Source organism: Callorhinchus milii, unplaced genomic scaffold, assembly GCF_018977255.1.
Source record: "Callorhinchus milii isolate IMCB2004 unplaced genomic scaffold, IMCB_Cmil_1.0 Scaffold15, whole genome shotgun sequence".
Taxonomy (NCBI): domain Eukaryota; kingdom Metazoa; phylum Chordata; class Chondrichthyes; order Chimaeriformes; family Callorhinchidae; genus Callorhinchus; species Callorhinchus milii.
In genome coordinates, this window is record NW_024704756.1 from 17,777,891 (window position 1) to 17,796,339 (window position 18,449).

Consider the following 18,449-nt stretch of genomic DNA (forward strand, 5'->3'; position numbering starts at 1 on the left):
AGATTGAAAATCGCTCCTTGTTTAATTTCCTTATTCATGATTGCCACTTCTCCCCTCTCCCTCATCGATCAAGGCTCTTCTTTCTCTCTATCCACACAACTCCATTACACATCCCAATCTTGCACCAATTCTCAGACCCTCATTTTCTCCATTTACCTGTGTGGTTGCCAGCCCATTACTAACTGTGAAGCCATTAATTGTGACCTGAATCTGTCCCTGGTTAATCATGTTGATAATGGCTTCAGCTGCAGTGTTCATGGGAACCACGGGCATTGACAGGGTAGAGTTTGTATCCGAGTTGTCTCCACCATCTGGGCACTTCAGCTGTAAATGCAACAAAGAACTGGTGAGAACAATTGACTATTATGCACAGAAACCCTATAGTATTTAGTAATAAGTTGCTTATAGCAAGCAAAGTAGCGTCAGCTTGGCTCAGTCAACAGCACTATCAGCTCTAGGTCACAAGGCAGTGGGTTCAAACACTGTGTCAGAATTTTGAGCTCAAAGTCTAAGCTGATACTCCAGGTCAGAATGGGGTGTGTGAGAAAGATTGTGTATGGTGTAACTGTTTTGTTATTAATTTACAACCAATGGTGCAGCAGATAGAACTGCAGCTTATAGACTGAGAACTTGCTGGTTTGAATCCCCATCCAATGCCAAGTTCACTGGTTTCATCTGAAGCTGCATGTTAGCTGCACTCCTCTTTGTGTCACCTGCAAATGTGGAAATTGTGCCCCTTATCCCAGAATCCAAATCACTTATATAAATAGAGAAAAGTGGTCTTAACATAGAGCCCTTGGGAGACACCATTATTTATATATTTCTCCATTCCAAATAACAACCTCTTCTCCCAGCCCAGTTTTTCTTTTCTTCCATCAACTTTCTACCCACACTGCTAACTTTCCATTCATCCCATTTTTTTTAAAAAAAACAGGTCTCCTCTACAGGATCTTATCTAAAACTTCTGAAAATTCATATGAACCACATCCAAAGCATTACCTCACCCGCATTAAACTCTGCACCCCGATTACCCCAGTCCCTGCCAAGCTACACTGGCTCCCTGTCAGAGCAGATCAACTTCAAGATCCTCACTCTAGTGTTTAAATCCCCCCACACCTTGGCACCCACCTATCTCCAATCTCTTCACTCCCCATAGCACTATCCGCTGCCTCCGCTTTACTGGCTCCGGCCGCCTCCTGTTCCGCGAATCCTCCGCTCCACCATCGGCGGCTGTGCCTTCAGCCACTACCCCCCAAAGCTATGGAACTCCCTCCCCCAATCCCTTCACCTTGCCCCCCTTTCCCCATTTTCAGGTTGCGCCCGAAGACTTTCCTCTTCGACTGTGCCTATGGTCACATTCCCCTTTCCCCTGGCTCGGCCTCAGGCTCCGCCATTGTTAAGCTCTGGGATGCCTCCCGGCGGGAGGGCGCTGTATAAATGCAAGTTGTTGTTACCTTCATGCACTTTCTTGGTTATTTTGGATTTGTCAAGCAAGGCTCTTGCCTTTAGGAAATCCATGCTGATTGTCTTTAATCAACTCCCATCATTTCAAGTGGTTCTTAATAGCTTAGACTCTAAGTTTGCCCAGTACAACTGGTCTCAATCAGAACTGACTCAATCCTCTGTGGCAATCTAGTTCCTGAACTAGGCAGCTCCATAATGTGGACTCCATTCCAGGTAAACAGAATTTTCCACGATTATGTGAAACCCCAAACCACTGATTTGGAGACACCTGAACATAACTGGTGGGTCCAATGACTTCTGCATGTCACATACTTGGGGAACCAATTTATTTACCTTCACCACTTTGACATCAGGCAAACTGTCCAGGAACGCCTTCAGGTCGATGCCATTCAGAACAATCCTGTTGTCATAAATATGTCCATTTGACTTGAAGTCAATCACTGCTTTTTTCTAAATGGGGGTAAAAACACTACCATTAGTTTACACATAACAAGAGTTTAAAAGGCAGAGTTTTTTTTAAAAAAATCAGAATCACACTCTTTATGAAAATGGTTTCAACACAACACTACTCAACGAATGAGTGAAAAAATATACTAACCATATACACATTGCAGAGTATGAAAAGTTTCACCCAGGACCCCTCCCACCAAAAATCTCGAGACTGGCTTCCGATTCAGTTGGGCCACAAGCACAGGCGGAAATCCAATAACATACACAGTGTTCAGATGCTCTTCCAGAACCATTTTTAATTTCTTAAGATTATTGAAAATCTATCTTTACATGATTAAAAAATGAACAAAGAACCTTCAAGAGTATACCTAACTGCACAGTGCATTAAAACACAATTGCACATACATCTTCTTACACATTCTTGTTCTCAGCTACCTTACTGATGGGGGGGGGGGGGCAAGAGGAAGAAAGGAAAGAAAATCTATGGGTCGATTTGGCACTTGTACACTTACCTCTACAACCTAGTTTAACGGCAGCACAAGAGGAAGATGCAGTAGGTCATTTACCCACTCAACCAGTGGGTAAACCTTCATTGTGTGTACAAAGTGAATTATGTGCAAATATGTGTCCGTGTTTGCATATACAACAACAAAATTATATTTGTATAGCGCCTTTCACGTCGGGAGGACGTCCCGAGTCACTGGACATTTACGGACCCAAGCTGGGGTCGGGGTCTGAGAGGGGGGAGGGCAGGGGGGGGAAGCAGGGAGATCAAAAGCACGGTCAAAGAGGAGGGTCTTGAGGTGGGTCTTGAAGGGGTGAGGGAGGGGGTGAGAAGGAGGGACTGGGGGGTGGAGTTCCAGAGGGAAGGCCTGCCTGCCGATAGTGGGGCAAGCAAGGCGGGGGACGTGAAGCAGGCCAGAGCCCGCTGAGCGAAGGGAGCAAATAGGGTGGTAGGGGGTTAGGAGGTCGGAGAGGTAGGGGGGAGCAAGACCATGGAGGGCTTTGAAGGTGAGGACCAGGATCCTGAACTGTATCCTCTGTGTGATGGGAAGCCAGTAGAGTCAGGTGAGGATGGGGGTGACAGGGTCACGGAGCCTTGTACAGGAGAGGACACGGGCTACAGAGTTCTAGATGATCTGTAGCCTGTGGAGGGAGGAGTTGGGGAGACCGACAAGCAAGGAATTTGCATAGTCGAGCCTTGATGTAATGAAGGCATGTATGAGGGTTTTGGCAGCCTGTGGTGTGAGCATCGGAGCCGGGCGACGTTGCGGAGGTGAGGAAAGGCAGAGCGGATCATGGAGCAGATTTGGGGTAGAAAGGATAGTTGAGGGTCAAACAAGACCCCAAGGTTCTGGACTGGCTCAGTGAGGTGGAGTGTGCATCCACGGATGGTGATGCTGTCGGCGCCTGAGGTGTGGAGGCGCTGACGGGAGCCAATCAGGAGCCTCAGTCTTGTTGACATTCAACTGAAGAAAGTTCGCTTTCATCCAGGATTTGATGTCTGACAGGCAATCTGTCAGGACAGCAGTGGGTCCTGGAGTCGAGGGGGGAGGCAGAGAGGTAGAGCTGGGTGTCATCCGCATACATGTGGAAGTTGACCCCATGTCTGCGGATGATATCACCAAGAGGGAACATATAGATGTTGAAGAGGAGGGGACCAAGGACAGAACCCTGAGGAACGCCGCACGACAGTCCGGGGGCTGGAGGAGAAGCCGTTTGAGGAGATGAAGTGCAGGGGGTGTGAGAGGTATGATCTGAACCAATCAAGGACAGTGCCGTGGAGGTTGAAGCGAGACGGTGGATGAGGATAATAATAATAATAATCCTTGCATTTGATACAGCGCTTTTCACATCTTCTGGATGTTTCAAAGCGCTTCGCAGAATATGCTGTAAAGTGAATTGACCGTATATTTGTGGGCGAAACGCGGCAGCCAATTGCGCATAGCAGCGAGTGTCTCACAAACAGTTGTGGATTGAAAATGACCAATTTATTATTGGTTTTTTTTTTGGAGGGATTATTAGGCGTGTGGAGTAAGGAAACTTGCCCAAGGTTTCGCCCTGCCTGGAGTTGAACCAGCAAGGTGAGTGCTCTAACCACTGAGCTACAGGACTCCACCAGGAGAGTGGTCAATGGTGTCGAAAGCAGCAGAAAGGTCAAGGAGGACGAGGAGGCAGAGGGAGCCCTGGTCACAGATGGGACAGAATGTCATTTGTCACTTTGACCAGGGCGGTTTTTGTGCTGTGGGCGGCACGGAAGCCCGATTGGAGGGGTTCAAGAAGAGAGTGGCGGGAGAGGAAGGAGCGAAGCTGAGAAGCAACAACTCGTTCCAGGACCTTGGAGAGGAAGGGGAGGTTGGAGATGGGACAGTAGTTACTTAAATACTATATATTTTAGTAAATCCTGTGAAGCACTTTGAGATGTCTTCCCTCCGTGAAAAGTGCTGCATAAAATACAAGAACTAAATACCTTTAGATGTGGGAACATGTTGGCATGGTCTCCAATGAAGAAGGTGTTTGGCATGTACGCCAGTTTTTCAGAATACTGCTCTGCCAGATCAAGTGGCGACGTTTCCTTGTCAGTAATAATGTAATCCATGAATGGAGCCCCACTTGTTCCAGGATAACCAAGCCACATAGCCTGTAGAACCAAACAACTTTAATATCCACAATCAGTCACAACGTTCTCATGTATTAAGCCGCAGCCTTAATACAACAAGATTACATTTGTGTAGCAAGTCAATCCCAGCTAGTGAGCAATATCGTGTGATGCCCCATACTATCTCCTTGCATTTCCTTCCGTACAGCACGACCAATGTCAAGACCTCAAATGGCTTATCTCAATTGCTGAGTTAGGATCAGAAGCACATCCACCATTTGTACTTCAGATCGGACATGGGACATGAAGCAGTCCCCTACTGACTAAGCACAAAGAGTGGCCACGGCAGTAGTTACACGAGGTTAGAGAGATGGTGGGGGAAGCGGCAGACTATGGACATGTGAAAGCAAGTACTTGAATTCCGCTGCCAGCATACTGACCTGGACCCACATCTCACCAGTTCTGACCAGGCTCCACTGGCTCCCTATCACCGAACGGATCAACTTCCAAGATCCTCACTCTCGTGTTCAAATCCATTCACTCTCTGACACCTCCCTACCTCTCTGACCTCCTCACCCCCCACCTGGCACCTCCGCTCCATTGACACTGGCTCCTGCTCATCCCTCGCACCCTCCACCCCACCATTGGAGGACGGGCTTTCAGCCACTACGCCCCAAAACTCTGGAACATTCTCCCTCAATCTCTCCGCCTTGCCCCCTCTCCCCTTTTTCAAGCCCCGCCTGAAAACCTTCCCCCTGGACCGTGCTTACGGCCACATAGCAGGAATACAGGTCGCTACAGACCTGAATAGGAGCTGGACGCAGAGCAAAGAGTTCATTCCGCGCTCCCTTTGTATATCCATTCATGTTGACAAGAATGTGGATTCCATCCTGGTGAATGCGATCTGCTGCCTTGCCATTGCATGGGATCTGTGCAGAAACCAAACATGAGGCATGTGCTACAGGTATCTCCCACAAACCAATGCTCAACAAAAATAAGGAAGTGATTCTTCAGTTGCAGAGTCCCAGGAGCATGGTGTTCAGATATATTGGCTTTGTAGGGCTGCAGAAAGCCATGTGTCAACTGTTAATGAGACCTGATTGACCCATTGTATGCTGTCTTCTACTATAACAGTATTGATCGGGTAGCCTTGTAAATATGTGATTAATTAGCAAGAGTATTCCTGTCTGAAAATTGTATAAGATTAACTGCTCAAAGAACATAATCCACGGGACATTACCTGGGACAGGTCCACAAAATGATTCGCTTCAGCAACCACCTTTACGCGAAAGTTTGTGCCATCGTCAGCGCTCAGGGCGTAGCAGAAAACCTGCCAAATCAATGGCACAGAAAAAAAAACACAGCAGGCATTAGAACAAATGGTTTATACTCATTGCACAACACCACACACCTCATTCACCAGCTAATGTCAATGTTCGGCTGTAAAATTCCCTGCTTTCCAGGTTTCCATCTGAGGTAGCTACATCATGGTGTTTGTGGGTATAAAGTCACGGTTTCCAATTACCTGATCACATTGATCCTAACAACCGTGAATGCAATTATACCCAACCTGCCAATCACTGAAGCACCTATGAGGAGATGCGCAGGCTCAGGAAGTCAGAGGGGCATCTGGCTCCGAGCCCTGAATTCTACGCTAAACAGCCCCAAGCTGATGTTGCGATACTCAAACTAACAGAATTGTTGGAGATATTCAAAGTGTAAAACAATCATGACAATTGTTTTCAGACTGACCTAATGGATTCACCAATTTATGCAACATCTGTAACCTCAAAAATAAATTCTGATAAATAAAAGGCAAATATTTGGGTTTTTTTGGTTAGATATCCCTTTAACAGTAAATGGATAATTAGAGAATCACCAATGACATACGAGCAGGAAGTAGAACAAGCATTCTGGGAAGGTAAGTTTATGTTGTGAGTGTTCTGGCTCCCAATGGGGACAATCAACTGTGCAATGTAACAGTGCGGCTGGCAGAGAGAAACTGCATCACCAAGAGCTTAAACCATCATTAAAACTATGTTTGATGACAACTTTAGTTCTCAGTTACCTCAAATTTCTCAGAGTTGTGCATCCCAGGGATTGACTGCATTAGGTGAGAAGTCGGATGGTTACCAAAATCTGAGCTCACGTAACCAACTCTTAGACGCCCATTACTACTTTTCAGGTCTTTTGGGTGTTCGTATGGTGGCTTGTGAAGAACATTAATCTGCAACAAATATAGAGTAAATATAGATATGACTGTTCCAGCTTCTTCACATTTTCATACTCATCTTGTGGTTACATTCACCTCACGTTTATATGGCTAGAAATTAAACTCTGTTCATTTCTAATGTCATGTTACACACATTTATGTGGCATTGCTACCAAAGGCTGAGTAGACTAGGCTTAAAGCGCTCCAATACGTTTTTCTAACTGAAGGGCGCTATATAAATGCAAGTTGTTATACTATTTAATTATTATTCTTTATGGTAGAGGAATGATTTAAATTAAGAATGTAAAATAATGTAAAAGGTTATCTTCCATTCCAATGTTTTAAACTTAGTCCCTTCCAACAGATTCTCTTCCCACCCCCACAATCACATGCGGCGTTCCTGAGGCTCTAGCCTTGGTCCTCTCCGTTTCACCATCTATATACAGTTTCTTGGCGACATCATCCGCTGGAATGAGGTCCACTCCTTGAACATATTCAAGACTGAGATAGATAGATTTCGTATTGCAAAAGAGATTAAGGGATATGGGGATAAGGCAGGGTTAGGTTATTAGCTGGAGTTAGATTAGAAGATCAGCCATGATTGAATGGTGGGGCAGAGGCTCGAAGGGCCGAATGGCCTACTCCTGCTCCTACATGTTATATATGCAGATGACACCCAACTGTTCCTCTCTGCCCTTTCCCTCAATTCAACAGGGTGAAATATTGAGCAAGTTTCCTTACTCCACACATCTGTGTTTACCTAACAGTAAGTAAGAACCCGGTTGTTAGTCGATTCACAGATCGCTTTCCAGGAATAACAATCAGTTAAAACAGATTTTTTTTAAAAATTGGTCACTCAATTCATGACTGTTTGTGGGACGCTGCTGTGCACAATTGGCTGCCGCGTTCACCCACAAATATACAGTCAATTCACTTTACAGTGTGTTCTGTGAAGCGCTTTGGGACGTCCTCCCGACGTGAAAAGCGCTATATCAAATGCAAGGATTATTATTATTATTATTCTGTGAAGCGATTTAAGAAGTCTTGAAGACGTGATAAGCCGTTATATCAGATGCAAGAATTATTATTATTATTAATTCCAAAACCAATGCACTTCTGACAGATTGAATATCAATAACAAATTACATTTGTAGTTAGGAGGATGTCCCAACAACAACAATACTACATTTGTATAGCGCCTTTCAAGTCAGGAGGAGCAAGACTCTCCTGCTTGGCTACACTCAGCCCTCTCACCTCAGGCACTGACCACTGACCCCGCACCCCTCAGGCACTGACCATATTAACCCCTCACTTCAGACACTGACCACATTGACCCCTCTCACCCCAGGCACTGACGACATTGAACTCCCTCACCCCAGGCAGTGACCACACTGACCTGCACAGATGTTCATTCCACCACACGGAGCCGCTGCAGAACCCCACCTGTCCTTCCAGCTCCAAATCCAGGCTCTCACTAACTCAGCTTTCCCTACCTCTGCAACATCGCCCACCTCCACTGCACTACCCCCTCCCAGGTACTGACACTCTCATGATGCCTTCATTACCTCCAGGCTAGATTATTCCAACGCCTTGTTCAAAGGATTCCCTAGCACCTCCCTATACAAACTGGAGAAGGTTCAGAACTCTGCAACTCATGTCCTCTCTCATACCAGACTCCATGAGATGACCAACCCATCCTTGCTTGGCTACACTGGCACACTTATTCTCCAGGAGATTGAATTCAAGTTCCTCATCTTCACGTTCAAACACCTCCACGAGCTAGTAAGATACTGGCAGAGAACTTTACCTTATCAAGGCAGAGGTTGCCATGGCGCTCAGCAATGGCTTTGCGGAAGGCATGAGACAGTGGGTACAACATGCTGTGGTGTGGATGCACTGAGGGAAGTCGGTTTTTCTCTAGTTGGTCGGACACAATACTGACCAGTTTCTTCATTCGCTCATCATAGTCGGTCCAGTCACAAACAATCTACGAGCAGAACACGGTTACTGTTATAGATGATGTACTCGCAACTTATTGTATTTTGAGATCCTGCCTAACGTTAAATTAAACAATGTAATTTGGAGGGTTAATGAGCTGCTGGTACCGCTACCAAGTCATCAATATGCACTCGGAGCCACCGACATCACTTCCTGTACACTGAGCCTACACGCCATGTACAAGACCCGCCACCGACATCACTTCCTTCACCAAGTGCAAGCACAGAGGAAGTGAACAGGAAGTGATGTCCAACCGCTGTGGCTAAATCTATTGCCCACATTCTGACACTTCATAGCACAACAATGTTTTAAGCAAACTACACAGATTTTGAAATTTAATGTCGTTTTTCATGTACAGAGCATGAAAAAGCCAATGGTTGACAACTCACTCAAAAATTAAAAAATTCTCAAAGTGCAATGTTTCATAAAGTAAAGTGCTGGAATGTTAACGTGCATCAAACCCCACCCATGTGTGGCGTGCCTTTGGAATTCTCTCTTGAAGCAAAGTGCTTGGAATTTTGCCAAATGCTTTCCTGGATGAAGTTGCACTGCTCCAGCCAAGAATTGGAACCGAGTCCATTTCTACGCTTACGTTTGCGATCAACAACTACAGCAGCTTTTGGCATACATTTTTTAAGATGCTGATTCCTGCCTTCACTTTATTGCACAAATTGATGCCAACACTGAGATGCTCAAATCTTCTCACTTCTAGGACTCATTTTCTGAGATATTGATGCTTTACTTGGCAATTTAGTTCCAATGGACAGGAATAACCAGGAACAGAGGAAAACATACCCAACCAGGAAAGAACATTGTAGACTGTCTGTCTGGCATGTGCCAATTTTTTTTTAAAATAAATAGTCCAACCCGACTCCAGCTCCCCTCGATTGAACTATTCACCAAATATCTACAACAACTTTTAGTAAGTGACAAAGGGGTGGATGAGGATTTTGTCAAAAGTTTGGTGTGAGGTAGGAATGGAAGCAGGCAATGTGCCTAGGCCTACTTGATACTACAGCACAAATATATTAAATTCTCCCTTTAACTGTTCCCAACACCTTCTATTTACATAGCACCTTTCATATAAAAGTAAACATCTCAAAGTCTTTTAAAAATACAATTAATCAGAAACAAAGTATTATACAGGCAAAACCAATACTATACTGGCTAGGGCCCGTACCTGCAAACAGTGTGCCAAGTTACAATAGGCATCTGGAAAGTCTGGTTTCAGCTTTAGGGCAGTCCTGTAGGAAGCAATAGCTTCTGGGATGTTTCCTGAATCCTGTGAGAAAAAGTGTGTTTTAATATACATGCTTCACACCACATCAATATACACCCAGACAGGGAAACCTTCACATCTCTCCGTCTGGTTTGGATACTCTTTAAACACAGTGATGGGTTTCCTTACCTGTCAGCTCCTGACTGACCAAGAAAAAAAAACTTCTATCATGTTCTTTGATAAGAGTTACACATTCAACTGATCAAACATCGCTAATCCCACTCATTCAGGGTTGCTGCTCTCCAGCATCTCTCAGGAACGAACCCCTGCTAGAAGTGCATCTGTTCGGTTTACCTTGACTCAGTTGGTAGCACTTTGGTCAAGAGATAAACTCATAGTCTAGGCTGACATTCCAATACTGGTCTCGGGGCATGCTGCAATGTTGGAGGTCCCATCCTTCGGGAAAAGACATTATCTGAGGTCTTGTCTGTTCAAGTGGACATTAAAATCCCATGTCATTATTTAAAAATAGAGAAGAGAGTATCTCCTGGTGTTTCTGGCAAGAAATCCACCAGATAAAAATTGTTTGTTCACTTGATAGCTGTTTGTGGGACATTACTGTGTGCAAATTGGCTGCCAAGATAGTCACCACGCTTCACAGTAGTTCCTGTGAAGCGTTTTTAGACAACCTCCTGACACTATATCAAATGCAAGTATTATTACATATTATAACTTTGATGCCCTCCAATGGCAACTATCTTGGTGATGCCCATAATATGGGGCACATGAAGAAAGGCCAGTGGTTGGATGTCAGTGCTTCAGGATTCAGCAAAGTCATCAGGAGATGGTTGCAAAATAATTTAGAGCCAACAATCCTTTTCTCTAGATACTGCAGGCTCTTACCTTATGAATGGAGGCCAGGTTGCTGTGAGCATCAGCAAATGCAGGGTTAATCTGGATAGCTCGTGTGTAACATTGCAAGGCACCCTGTACATCTTGCATTTCCTTCAGTGTATTACCCATATTCGAGTAGGCATCAGCAAAGGTTGGGCTGATTCTGTCATAACAGAAGATAATAATATCAACAAGTATCAGCCAGGATCCAAATCACACAGTAACTATTCCAAAACAGGTCTTGAATTCTGCATCAACGTTTTGAACATTATTTATTTCTTGTTTATTTATTGAGTTATTTAATTGTTGATTGTAACATATAATAGCATCACTTTGAGAGAAATTTTCATTTGAGGGGCAGGTATATGTGGAACTGGTTAGTGTGGTTTGGTTGATGGTGATGGTTTTCCACATGGATCAACTGACCAAAAAAAACGAAGAAAGAAAGATAATTTTCTGGTAAATATCTGAAAATGTTTTTAAAATACAGCAGATGTGTAAATTACAAAGCTCTACAATCTGCTTAAGCACATACACTGCTCACATACACAACTTACTGTGGTCCCAGAAGTATCCAATTTTCCAATTTATTTGCTTATCTGCAAAGGTACTGGTCTCAATTAGTACGGATAATCAAGCTTGCTGTCTTGGTGAATGAGATGTGCGCACTGCCATGTATACTGGCACGTACCTGATTGCCTCCTTGTAGTGCATCAATGCTTCCTGTAGCTTGCCCTGTTGCTGCAGCACACTGGCCAGGTTTGAGTGAGCAGCTGCAAACTCAGGGAAGACCTACAATACAAATAGTCACATAGCACTTCACAAATCAAATGCCTAATTTAGAAACAAATGTGCCCAAATTAACTGATAAACAAAATATATTAAGAGAACATTGCAATAATCAGCTCTCCTATAATTGTTACCACACAGATTTGCTTCATGGTATATTTTCCACTTGGAGCCCTACGAGCTTGGCTCGCAGGGTTAAGGACATGTCTACACAGGCTTCTCACCTCCAAAGCTTTACGATACAGTCGGACAGCCTCTTCAATGTTCCCCTGCTCTCTTTTGATATTGGCCAAGTTGTTCAGGGAGTCTGCGTGAGTGGGGCAAAGACGCAATGCAGTGTTGTAGCATTCCTCTGCCTCAGCAACCTGTCACATATTGCACAAAATTACACAGGAGCATCTACTGCACACAATCACACTTTACATTTATATAGTATATTTCACATCAAGAGGACATCTTTAAGTGCTTCACATTCCTGACCGGGAGCCCAAAACGGTGGGGGAAGAGAAAAGGTGAGGATCAGAAAAAGAGGTTTTAAGGTGGGAGGGAGCAAGAGTCAGAGGGGACCACGGGTCGGAGTTCCAGAATGGAGGTAGAATGGCTTAAATCTCATCCACTAATGCTGGGGCGGCTCAGCATTTGTGTTTGCTGAGCGGCTGGGTGAGTCCATCTATAGGTGGCAGGCGACGCAGTGGAAGGATATAATGAGAGCGAGGGTTTTGAATTTGTTCTGTTGGGGACGTGGGGAACCAATCAAGCCGAATGAGGACAGGGGTGATGGGCTACTGGAGTTCGGTGACGGAGGACAGAGGCTCTGTAGGGTGGAGCTAGGGAGTATTGGATTTATCGAGGCTGAATGTGATAAACAAATGGATGAAGGTGTCACAGAAGCGTGTGATGCTGGAGTTAAGGAAAAGCTGAGGGAGCGAGAGCCTGCACATCTCCATCAGTAACTAAAGTTCTATCTCTTGAACTTACAGATGACTGCTCATACACCAGAGCCTTGCACATTTTTCACAAAAATTGCAACAGAATGTTCTATTGCTCATTCCACCACACTCACTCTGCCTCTCTCGCTTTGGCTCTCCTTTTTCTCTCACTTTCACATTCTCTGCTTTTCTCTATCTCACGCTGCTGCCTCCCTCCTTGCCAGTATCTTGCAGCCCCACATCCACAGCTGGACATTCAATAATTGTGGATACACGGAATTCCACTGTACCCACTCTCCCAAAGTACAGCCAATACCTTGGCTAATCTCTCAAACCACAAACTTACATTTCCTTTCTCCTTCAGTGCATTAGCCAGATTGCAGTATGCATCTGGAAAGTGAGGCTGTAGTTCAATGGCTCGCCTGTATGTATCGATCGCGAGATCAATCAGCCCCTGTTCGTAATAGACACAGGCAAGGTTCCCGTGAACCACAGCGTGATTGGGACTCAGGCTCAGAGCCCGCAGGTATGCAGCCACAGCCCTAAATGAGAAACCGGAAACAAAACAGGGTTAAAAATCATCTACATACAGAATATTAAAGAGACAGGAGCACAAACTACATGCTAATGCTTTCCTTCAAATGAGCATTTCTAATCCCATTCGCCCACTTGCCCCTAAACCCCTCAATATTACTCCTCTTGACATAGTGTCTAACTTGCTGAGATCTCTAATCTTTAGCACATAATGGAGGTGCTCAGCTACCGTATGATTGGGGGGGGGGGGGGTAAAGTAAATATGTTTAGCGAATCTAGGACAGAGGAGGGCATCAGCAAGCAATGTTCTCTCCTGATTGCTAGAGCCAAATAGTCTATTTACATGTGGGTATTGAGTGAGGAAATGATTGGACTCGATTGTGATCCCCAGAACATCCACTCCACCCATGTCAACTAGCCGACCATTATCCATTGTCTTGGAATACACTAGATAAGTTGCACAGTCCTTTGGTTAGGCATGCCTTCATTCTTTTCATTCAATTCCAGTCACTATGTCTTAAGAAGCTTTTCAAACTTCAGATAATCATAGAATCGTACAGCACAAAAGGAGGCCATTCAGCCCATCGAGTCTGTGCCGTCCCTTTGAAAAGAGCAATGTAATGTTAATCCCTCTCCCCAGCCCTTTCCCCATAACCTGCAAACCCGTCCTCCTCAAATACCCATCCACCGTGATTTTAAAAGTAGTTATCGAATCGGCCTCGACCGCCCTTTCAGGCAATGCGTTCCAGATTCGAACAACTCGCTGAGTGAAAACATTCCTTCTCACCTCTCCCCTCGGCTTCTTTTAGAGACTATTTTGAATCTGTGACCTCGAGTCACCGACACATCCACCAGTGGAAACAGTTTTTCCCTTTCTAACCTATCAAATCCCCTCAAGATTTTGAAGACCTCTATTAGGTCTCCTCGTAACCTTCTCTGCTCCAATGAGAATAATCCTATCCTCTCCAGCCTTTCCTCATAATCAGGGTCCCTCATTCCTGGTACCATTCTTGTAAATCTCCTCTGCACCCTTTCCAATGCCTTAACATCCTTCCCATAGTGCGGTGCCCAGAACTGGGTGCAATATTCTAACTGAGGCCTAACCAGTGTTTATATAGGTTAATCATAACCTCCTGACTCTTGTACTCTATGCCCCTATTTATAAAGCCTAGTATCCCAAATGCCCCTTTTACAGCTTTATCTTCCTGTTCTGCCACCTTCAAGGATTCATTTACCTGCCCCCCCAGGTCTCTCTGTTCTTTTACCCCCCTTAAGATTGCATTACCAGCCTATATTGTCTCCCTTCATTCTTTCTACCAAAATGCATTACCTCGCATTTCTCCACAATGAAATTCATCTGCCATGTGTCGCCCATTTTACCATTCTATCTATGTCTTCCTGCAGTTGGATACTATCCTTCTCACTGTTTACCACCCTACCTAACTTTGTATCGTCCACAAACTTGGAAATGGTACTTGCTATACCCAAGTCCAGATCATTTATGTATATTAAGAGCAAGGTTGAACTCTAGTCCTGTAGCTCAACAACAACAACTTGGATTATACAGAGCCCTCCACATCAGATGGCGTCTCAGAGCGCTTCACAGTAACGGAGCCAGGGGGAGGGGGAGGAAGGTGACCAAAGGCGCGGTCGAAAAGAAAGGTCTTCAGCAGAGACCTGAAAATAGGAAGGGAGGGAGCGAGGCAGAGTTCTAGAGCCTCGCCTCGGGGCATAGTGGCTGAAGGCACGGCTGCCGAGGGTGGAGCGGAGGTCTCGGGGGACGAAGAGGATGCCAGACCCGGAGGAACGAAGGCAACGGGTACTGGTTTGAGGAGAGAGGTCAGAGAGGTCGGGGGGGTGCAGAGGAGTGCAGGGACTTGTATACAAGGGTGAGGATCTTGAAATCGATCCTCTCTGGGACAAGTAGCCAGTGCTCAGTGGTTAGAGCACTCGCCTCGCAAGCAAGAGACCTGGGTTCGATTCCGGGCAACAACAACAAGATTACATTTATATAGCACCTTTCACGTCATAATCCCTCAAGAAAAAAAAAACAACAAAAATTTGGTCACTTCAATCCACGACTGTTTGTGGGACACTGCTGTGCGCAATTGGCTGCTGCGTTTCGCCCACAAATATACAGTCAGTTCACTTTACAGTATATTCTGTGAAGCGCTTGAGACATCTCGAAGATGTGAAAAGCGCTATATCAAATGCAAGGATTATTATTATTATTGAAGTTTTCTGGAAGGAAGGATAAGAACAAATGGGACAAAGAAAATTGATGCTGATGGCCATGTACCGCTTGCTTGGCACTCCAAGACACTACCACTACCCTCCGAGGAAATCACTGTATAAATATAAGTTCCAATTGTTGTTGATCCGATAATCATCTTGTAATATGAAGAAAGTCCAGATGCTCGTTACTAGACAGTACCTGCATCTGTGGAACTAGCCCGGGGTGGGGGATGAGGCTAGCCCCGGGGAGTGGGGAGGGGGTTGAGGCCAGTCTGGAGGGTGAGAAGCGAGGGGGGGCAGAAGAGAAAAAGCAAATATATATATATTATATATAAAAAACTCACCTGTCAAAAATGCGAGCCTCCTTCAGAACATTTCCCAAGTTAATGTAAGCATCCAAGAAATTGGGATCCAAGGTAACAGCCTAGTAATTAAATAGTGAGAATTGTGTTACTAGATAAGAGTTAAAATATAAAGTCAACTCCACTGCTTTTCAGATTAGAGACAGGAATTTAAAAACAGAAGGCTGTTCCTTCGTGCATGTACCATCATGTCAAAGACAGTTCCAAGGTACTACAACTATCTCCCCTTATCCCACTTCCCTGTCCTCTCATCATTATTAGCAAAACTCTGGCACCATTTTACAAAGATCAGTGTGAAGTAATAAAAAACACATTTACTGCCAATCCTTCTGACCCCATATTAATCAATCTAGGTAGACTGGAACCTGTATGAGATGCCTCAAGAGCTAAGGCACAGTATAGAGTGATTACAACTGAACAGGCCTTAGTAAATTGAGCAGATTTAGCTGGTTCCATTTCTGAAATACTCAATGTGCATTTGGGGGTTGCTGAGGAGTTGGTTTATGGCAATCTATGCCGGCAAATTTCAAGTGGAGGTAAGCAGGTGCCAACACCCCTCCCCACCCAAATGCGGGGAAAGATTGACAACTCTGTATTGGTTAGTCTCAATAATGGGAATAGGAGATTAACACACAAGGATTGCGGCAGCGAGTGAGGGTTGACATGGGGGAAATGAGGAGCAAAGAATTAATAGACCAAAATTCAAAAACTTAAGATTTAAAACATCCACAGAAATATCAATCAACACCCACAAAATGTGTTTCTAAGCAAAATGGCCTCAGACTGCAGGCATACTACTTGTGGTTACCTTTTCAAAGTGATGAATAGCCAGCCAGATCTCTCCCTGAGCATTAAACACACAGCCAAGATTGCTCCAGGCCACAGCAAAGTTTGGTTGAGTTTCAATCGCTTTCAGGTAACAAGCCTTGATAAGGTTATTTGAAAGAAAGAGAAGGGCCAGGAAGAAGGGAGGGGAGATTCGTAACAAAGATTGAAAGAAGGGAAAAGAAAACTTTATTAGTGTTCACTCTCACACCAGGTAAAAGTGACCCTGCAGCACAGGCTAGCGCTGAATCGCTCGCTGGCCCCACGAGAGCAGCGCAAAAAACACCTGAACCCATGTGCGGCTGCCATCCTTCAGTTATAGAGTCTGGTGATCCCCAAGGCCACAGCCTGACACACCTTTCACGTCTCGATCAGTTTGAAACAATTCTGCTTTGCTGCACTACTCCAGCAGCAGGAGCGGCTTCAAACCAATCAATCTACCCAAGGTCACAACTCTACGTCCAGTCCTGAGTTTTTATGCAGCAGTTTATAAACAGATACTGAACTTTAGCCTAAACAATTTATTAGACTCAAACCAAACAAATTATTGATCATCATTCTAAGTATTTTAAAACGTTTTAATCTCAGATATTATTTAGCAAGCTGCAGGCGTGGGTCACGTGCTCCTTTCTGTCAGAATATGTTGTAGTGCAGAACCACAACCTCAGATGGTGGGGTCGCAGGAAGGTCAAGGTCCCTGAAATGCAAAGCGCAGTCGCCAAAGCAGTGGCAGCAGGTCGCAGGCGCAAGTTTGAAAAAAAATTATAAAAAGAATTCGCAGGCGCATCGCAGGCGCAAAGTAGTAAACGGCCAGCTGGGAATGTACCACAGCTCGTCCACAGCATCGTGTAGCTCGAGCACCAGAGACACCGTGCAGACAGGCGGCTCATCAGCTTCTCTTCATCTTCCAACAAACAGCACATCAGCAATACCCAAGCCAAAAAAAATAAATAAAATCACATTTATAATTTTTGTTGGTACCAATTGAAAAGAATCAGAATTATAACGGTTGGGCAGTTGCACCAGGTCACATTGCAGACGCTGTGTGTTTGTTGATTGAGGTGGCCTGGAAGCAGTCACTGTGCTGAACTAACTATAATGGGACTCTCGGCTGACCCTCTACGGTAACGCTAGCGCTCGCTGCGCTTCGCTGCGCAGCCTATGCGGTGCTGCAGGCTCACACGCACGATCAGTAGAGCAGAATGCTGCAAACCAAACAGAGGAAAGATATTAACAAAATCAGGAGTTAGACGTTTTACTGGTACTTTGTAGAACTATTGCCAAATTTACTGTTTAACTAGTTTTCTCTAAGACAGTAGCTACTACTTTTAAAATATCAAGTTGAGCAATTTTTCTTCCAAATTACTTTTTTTTCCCTTTTTTAAAATAAAGTTATTTACACTTCTTTTTTGGAAGCCACGAGACAGAAGAACTCAGGCATGGAGGCAAATTGTTTGTGGCAGTGCTACAAACCCGTTACCATTATCTCATTTTCAGGGCAGTCGCTGGTGGGAAGAGCAGACGGTGTCACCCCTAGATCCAGGCCTCGAGCTCCGGTCAGTGAGGCACCTACAGGGGAGAGCTTTCACCCGCCTGAAACCTTCTATGAATAATATCAATCATGAAAACGAAAAAGACAAATAAGAAAGACAAAATCATTAGTAAAAGTCCAAAAACATTCCTGGATTGTTCTAAAATGCAATTCTTCTGAAAGAAAGGTCAGAAATCGTCTCACATCTAAACTTTAGCTTTGTACAAATGTATCAGTGTTTAGCTGCAGTTCATGCATTCAAAGTGCTGCAGTATACAACTGGTCCATAGAGGCCACATCAAGGCACGAGGTTTGGGAACAGGCAAGTAAAAGAAAAGTAAATGTCGAGTGTCCCCTCACCGGTCAAAACTATTCATAAATAAACTTGTTACACCCATCCAATTGGAC

General features: G+C 44.7%; 1 protein-coding gene across 1 annotated transcript in view; it reads right to left on the reverse strand.

The window, feature by feature from the left end:
- The window catches only part of LOC103189357 (UDP-N-acetylglucosamine--peptide N-acetylglucosaminyltransferase 110 kDa subunit), a 28,403-nt gene that overhangs the window by 5,640 nt on the left and 4,314 nt on the right, over nucleotides 1-18,449 (reverse strand). The window contains exons 5-18 of the mRNA XM_007909714.2: nucleotides 16,494-16,610; nucleotides 15,668-15,747; nucleotides 12,901-13,096; nucleotides 11,850-11,990; nucleotides 11,528-11,628; nucleotides 10,846-10,999; nucleotides 9,904-10,005; nucleotides 8,533-8,712; nucleotides 6,582-6,740; nucleotides 5,754-5,843; nucleotides 5,317-5,442; nucleotides 4,385-4,555; nucleotides 1,798-1,914; nucleotides 157-324 (exon numbers count right to left, since the gene is read on the reverse strand). Of these exons, the coding sequence (XP_007907905.1) occupies nucleotides 157-324; nucleotides 1,798-1,914; nucleotides 4,385-4,555; nucleotides 5,317-5,442; nucleotides 5,754-5,843; nucleotides 6,582-6,740; nucleotides 8,533-8,712; nucleotides 9,904-10,005; nucleotides 10,846-10,999; nucleotides 11,528-11,628; nucleotides 11,850-11,990; nucleotides 12,901-13,096; nucleotides 15,668-15,747; nucleotides 16,494-16,610 (1,902 nt within the window). The remainder of the gene's footprint in view (nucleotides 1-156; nucleotides 325-1,797; nucleotides 1,915-4,384; nucleotides 4,556-5,316; nucleotides 5,443-5,753; nucleotides 5,844-6,581; nucleotides 6,741-8,532; nucleotides 8,713-9,903; nucleotides 10,006-10,845; nucleotides 11,000-11,527; nucleotides 11,629-11,849; nucleotides 11,991-12,900; nucleotides 13,097-15,667; nucleotides 15,748-16,493; nucleotides 16,611-18,449) is intronic.